Raw genomic sequence first — 6,290 nt, forward strand, 5'->3', positions numbered from 1 at the left:
GTGGTTGTGGTTGTGTAGTTGTGTAGTGTGGTTGTGCGGTGTGGTTGTGTAGTGTGGTTGTGCTGTGAGGTTGTGTAGTTGTGCAGTGTGGTTGTACGGTGTGGTTGTGTAGTTGTGTGGTGTGGTTGTGTAGTGTGGTTGTGCGGTGTGGTTGTGTGGTTGTGCGGTGTGGTTGTGTAGTGTGGTTGTGCAGTGTGGTTGTGAGGTCATTTTATGGAGGATGGCAGGAAGTGTCGGTGGTATTGCAGCTACTGCCTCGTCCTTTTTTTCTCTTTGTCAGATAATCCAGTTACATTTTCTTTGTGAGAAGAAAAATTGGCGTGGCTCCTGAAATCTATTCGGGGGTGAAGGAAAATCTGTCAGAAGGTTCCGGAGATTTTATTGGGAAAACAAACAAATCCCTCAAAGAGAGAAGAAGAATAAAGGGGCCAAACTGACAAATTCCTCCGAGCGGGAGTGGAGACATCTCAGATATATCGCAATACCACCAATCCTTCCTGTGTGTGGGGGGGGGGGTCATATGTACAGTATATGGTGTATATGATGTCAGCCACTCATCTGGGCAGTACCACTAATCCTTCCTAAGGGGGGAATAGAGTCACTCTCATCTGTGGCAGTACCACCAATCCTTCCCAAGGGGGGAATAGAGTCACTCTCATCTGTGGCAGTACCACCAATCCTTCCTAAGGGGGGAATAGAGTCACTCTCATCTGTGGCAGTACCACTAATCCTTCCTAAGGGGGGAATAGAGTCACTCTCATCTGTGGCAGTACCACTAATCCTTCCTAAGGGGGGAATAGAGTCACTCTAATTTGTGGCAGTACCACCAATCCTTCCTAAGGGGGAGTATAGAGTCACTCTCATCTATTTTAGTACCACCAATCCTTCCTCTGGGAGGGCATATAATCACTCTAATCTGTGGCAGTACCACCAATCCTTCCTTAGCAGGGAATATAGAGTCACTCTTATTTGTGGTAGTACCACCAATTCTTCCTTAGGGGGAGTATTGAGTCACTCTTATCTGTGGCAATACCACCAATTCTTCCTTAGGGGGAGTTTAGAGTCATTATCATCTCTGGCAGTACCACCAATCTATCCTTAGGGGGACTATGAAGTCTCCCGCATCTGTGGTAGTACCACCAATCCTTCCTTGGGGAGGGTATAGAATCACTCTCATCTGTGGCATTTCTACCAATGCTTTCTTAGGGGGAGTATAGAATCACTCTTATCTATGGCAGTACCACCAATCCTACCTTAAAGGGAGTATAGAGTCACTCTCATCTGTGGCAGTTCCCCCAATTCTTCCCTAAGGGGAGTATAGAGTCACTCCAATCTGTGGCAGTACCACCAATCCTTCCTTCGAAGGAGTAAAGAGTCTCTCTAATCTGTGGCAGTACCACCAATCTTACCTTAGGGGAAGTATAGAATCAATCTTATCTGTGGCAGTACCACCAATTCTTCCCTAAGGGGAGTATAGAGTCACTCTGATCTGTGGCAGTACCAGCAATCCTAATTTAGGGGGAGTATAGAATCACTTTTATCTGTGGCAGTACCACCAATCTGAATGCTGCTGTATAGTGCTGAATGCTGCTGTACAGTGCTGAATGGTGCTGTACGGTGCTGAATGCTGCTGTATAGTGCTGAATGCTGCTGTAGGGTGCTGAATGCTGCTGTATAGTGCTGAATGCTGCTGTAGGGTGCTGAATGCTGCTGTACGGTGCTGAATGCCGCTGTATAGTGCTGAATGGTGCTGTACGGTGCTGAATGCTGCTGTAGGGTGCTGAATGTTGCTGTAGGGTGCTGAATGTTGCTGTATAGTGCTGAATGTTGCTGTAGGGTGCTGAATGTTGCTGTACAGTGCTGAATGCTGCTGTACGGTGCTGAGTGCTGCTAATCAGTGCTGAATGCTGCTGTAGGGTGCTGAATGTTGCTGTATAATGCTGAAGGTTGCTGTACAGTGCTGAATGCTGCTGTATAATGCTGAATGCTGCTGTACGGTGCTGAATGCTGCTGTATAGTGCTGAATGCTGCTGTACAGTGCTGAATGGTGCTGTACGGTGCTGAATGCTGCTGTATGGTGCTGAATGCTGCTAATCAGTGCTGAATGCTGCTAATCAGTGCTGAATGCTGCTGTATGGTGCTGAATGCTGGTGATCAGTGCTGAATAGTGCTGTATGGTGCTGAATGCTGCTACATCTTCTCTGTGTCACGTGTCTCTCTCTGTGTCTTCCTTCCAGGTCCAGGTTGCTGGGAGATTTGTCACTGTTCTTCTAGACCCGCTCTCCTATGACCACGTTGTCTGGGAGTCAAGTGACAAGTTGGACTTTGGGAAATATGCCAAGATTTTAATGGAGCGAATGTTTGATGTCACTCTGCCGGATCATGATGCCATCGCAGAAAAAGCTTTGCTACGATCGTAAGTACTGAACCAGCGAAGGGTGGTGGGGTTTCCAATAATCTGGCCACCATGATAGACGTGTCCTGTAATTAGCAGGTTTATACAATTATTCATTTGTGTGTTCTAGGCATCTACAGAACCAGAACCTTCCAGTCCTGGCCAGGTCCATGTTTAGAAACCTGTCCGCCATACTTAATGACAACAGTGTTGCAGTGACCACGTGGAGGGAAGACGGCCTGTTCAGCTTCAGCTATGGCGTCATGTTACGGTGTGTTCTGTATATTCGACAATGATATTCACTCTCTATAATAGATATTCACTCTCTATAATAGATATTCACTCTCTATAATACCAAGATCATGAAAGGGGAAATTGCAGGCTGAATACATTGATGCCCCGCCCCTGAGGACCTGGTTATGGGAGGACTCCAATCCAATATATTACAGTATATTAGATATCTGCATTGTATTCCATGTGGCTGCTATGACTCTGCCCACACCTATTATTTATTATCTGGACCTCCCGGCACCATATCTATTATTAGTGGCAGATTGGGCATAGCTGGCACGGGTGCTGTTGGATCGGTCACCATGTTTAGCAGTTTGTATTCCTAACACAGACAGCACAAATTGCTCTCAATGATTTCACCGCCATCGCTTCTGTCTTCCAGGGCCGGATATTTGACACTTTTTGGGTCCGAGTCAGAAAAGCTGTGGGCTGCAGGGAGGGATGTACGACACTCACTCCATGTGTACACACAATTCCAGAAGTTTGACCAGCTGCTAATGAAGAGTGCCCGTGGGGTGCTATCTGCAGGTAGGACGCATCACACCTGGCACTGGTTTATATTATCCATCAGCGGGGTGTGTCACTGACCATAAGTGCCCCCCCACATTACAGTACACAACCCTCCCAGATCTATTGGGGACCCCCAGAGGTCAATCCGCATTCCCCACATTAAGTGAGCACTCCGATAACTCTCATAACAACCCTTAGACACATCCAGATGTATGAGAGAGCGTACAGAATTTAGAATTCTGACAAAGAGTTTGCATTGGCCCCATCCACAAATATAAACACCATGTAAACAAGCCTGGGTTTACTGCTAAACAGTGCTGAATGGTGCTGTATAGTGCTGAATGGTGCTGTATAGTGCTGAATGGTGCTGTAGGGTGCTGAATGCCGCTGTATAGTGCTGAATGCTGCTGTATAGTGCTGAATGCTGCTGTATAGTGCTGAATGCTGCTGTATAGTGCTGAATGCTGCTGTAGGGTGCTGAATGCCGCTGTATAGTGCTGAATGCTGCTGTACAGTGCTGAATGCTGCTAAACAGTGCTGAATGGTGCTGTACAGTGCTGAATGCCGCTCAGGTGTGACAACTTACCCCCCCCCCCCCCCCCCCGCCCGGGGAATAGGTGCACAGGCCCTGGGGGTCACCGTGCCTGCCGAGCAGAATTATTTATGGAGGAATCGGCTGAGCTTTCTATATTTGTGCACCTGGAGAAACTCCTCCATATTCCAACCAGGTGACACCGGACAGGAAGTCACCGCTCTTCTGTCTTGCAGCTCTTCCGCTACAATCGCTTCCTCCATGCAGATGGGACGGAGAGGAGAGAGTTCTATAAGAGGGGCCGCAGGGTGAAGCATTTTACCATGCCGTGGGGAGCTGGCACCAACGTGTGTGTGGGGCGATTTCATGCCATCAGCAGCATCAAACTGTAAGATCCGACTTCCTGCAAGGTCTCAAATTCCAGAATGTGTGACAACAAATCACAGACCCCAAATTCATGGTCACAGAGCCGGCAGTCACATTTCAGACATTCTCCGCACAGAGCCGACAGCCACATTTCAAACATTCACCGCACAGAGCGGGCAGTCACATTTCAGACATTCCCCGCACAGAGCGGGCAGTCACATTTCAACACCTGACACCCCATATATTGCTGGGTACACCTGACACCCCACATATTGCTGGGAACACCTGACACCCCACTTATTGCTGGGAACACCTGACACCCCATTTATTGCTGGGTACACCTGACACCCCATTTATTGCTGGGTACACCTGACATACCATATGTTGCTGGGTACACCTGACACCCCATACAGTGCTGGGATCATCCGACAACTTATATATTACTGGGTATGCCTGACACCCCATATATTTCTGGGCACACCTTACACTCCATGTATAGCTGGGTACACCTGACACCCCATGTATAGCTGGGTACACCCCAATATTAGGCCTATAAGGTAACACTTGTTGTCTTTTTGCAGATGGGGTGTTGGAGGAAAGTCTCCGTCTGACTGCTGCCCCTTTTATCACCAGAGAGGTGCTGACAGAGCTGCCACTGAAGCTGGAGGATGGCACAGAGTACCTGCTGAGGAGAGGTGACAGACTCTGCCTGTTTCCATATATTAGCCCCCAGATGGATCCAGAGATACACCCAGAGCCTCAGGTGTGACAACTTACCCCCCCCACATTCCCCGCACAGAGCGGGCAGTCACATTTCAGACATTCACCACACATTTCAGGAATAGTGTGAATACATTTTCTGACATTTTTCTCCCCTTCAGCTTCGTCTGGCTTCTGATTCTGAATTTTGAATTTGAATTGGTGAACCCAGCGGAGAAGATTCCGGAGTTTGACCGCAGCCGGTATGGCTTTGGGGTTCTCCAACCTGAGGGTGACATAAAGTTTCGGTATAAGAGGCGGAGCCTGTGAGCCGCCATCACCCTCCATATATGGACAACCAGAGTACGAAGGATTGTGGGAGGGGAGCGATGCTGCCCCATCTGTGGGCAATCTGTATGAGGGTATTAGGAGGGGCACCACAGCCCACAACAGCACCCCATCATCTGATCACTTCCAGAACTGAGGGGAGCCTGGAGCAGCATTTTACCCTTTTTATTTTACCAAAACTAAGCATTATGCTATTGGTTGAATGTAACCCCCCCCATGGTATTCTTATTGTAGGGGCCCCCTTCCATTATGCCCCCCCCCTACAGACCCAGGAACCCAGCACAGGGATGGTGGGAGCCCCTCATAATGGGCATAGAAGGGGTACAGACCCAGGAACTCAGCACAGGGATGGTGGGGACCCCTCATAATGGGCACAGCAGGGTCCAGCCCATATATGTTTTGCATCAAATTTTGGAGCAGAAAAAGAGGGGTTCTGTATTTCACCCTTGGGGTGACACCGCTGCTCCTCCATAAATCCAGCACAGGTATATATTGTATAATTTTATGGAGCAGAGAGGTGCTGTAGTCCATTGATTGATGATTCTCCTGCATTAGTCGGATTGTCAGTTTAGCAATCAGAGATCTGCAGGGAATGCTGGGATCAGTTATAAAATATCACCCCATCTATGGGGAATCTGTTATTAGACTTCGCCCCATCTATAGGGGATCAGTTATCAGACATCGCCTCATGTATGAGGGATCAGTTATCAGACATCACCCCATCTATGGGGAATCTGTTATTAGACATCGCCCCATCTATAGGGGATCAGTTATCAGACATCGCCTCATCTATGGGGGATCTGTTATCAGACATCGTCCCATCTATGGGGGATCAGTTATCAGATATCACCCCATCTATAGGGGATCAGTTATCAGACATCGTCCCATCTATAGGGGCAAATGTTATCAGGCATTGTGCCATCTATTGGGGATCAGTTATCAGACATCATCCCATCTATGGGGGATCAGTTATCAGACATCGCCCCATCTATAGGGGATCAGTTATCAGACATCGCCCCATCTATAGGGGATCAGTTATCAATCATCGCCCCATGTATGGGGAATCAGTTATCAGACATCACCCCATCTATGGGGAATCTGTTATTAGACATCACCCCATCTATGGGGAATCAGTTATCAGACATCGTC

The 6,290-nt window shown here is 48.2% G+C and overlaps 1 protein-coding gene across 1 annotated transcript in view; it reads left to right on the plus strand.

Moving 5' to 3' along the window:
* The window catches only part of PTGIS (prostaglandin I2 synthase), a gene marked incomplete at its 5' end in the record, with an annotated part of 7,743 nt that extends 2,620 nt beyond the window's left edge, over window positions 1–5,123 (plus strand). The window contains 5 exon segments of the mRNA XM_072403168.1: window positions 2,238–2,416; window positions 2,526–2,666; window positions 3,069–3,214; window positions 4,676–4,859; window positions 4,976–5,123. Of these exon segments, the coding sequence (XP_072259269.1) occupies window positions 2,238–2,416; window positions 2,526–2,666; window positions 3,069–3,214; window positions 4,676–4,859; window positions 4,976–5,123 (798 nt within the window).
* Window positions 5,124–6,290: the final 1,167 nt, after the last annotated feature.

The sequence above is a fragment of the Pyxicephalus adspersus genome, chromosome 3 (assembly GCF_032062135.1).
Source record: "Pyxicephalus adspersus chromosome 3, UCB_Pads_2.0, whole genome shotgun sequence".
Taxonomy (NCBI): domain Eukaryota; kingdom Metazoa; phylum Chordata; class Amphibia; order Anura; family Pyxicephalidae; genus Pyxicephalus; species Pyxicephalus adspersus.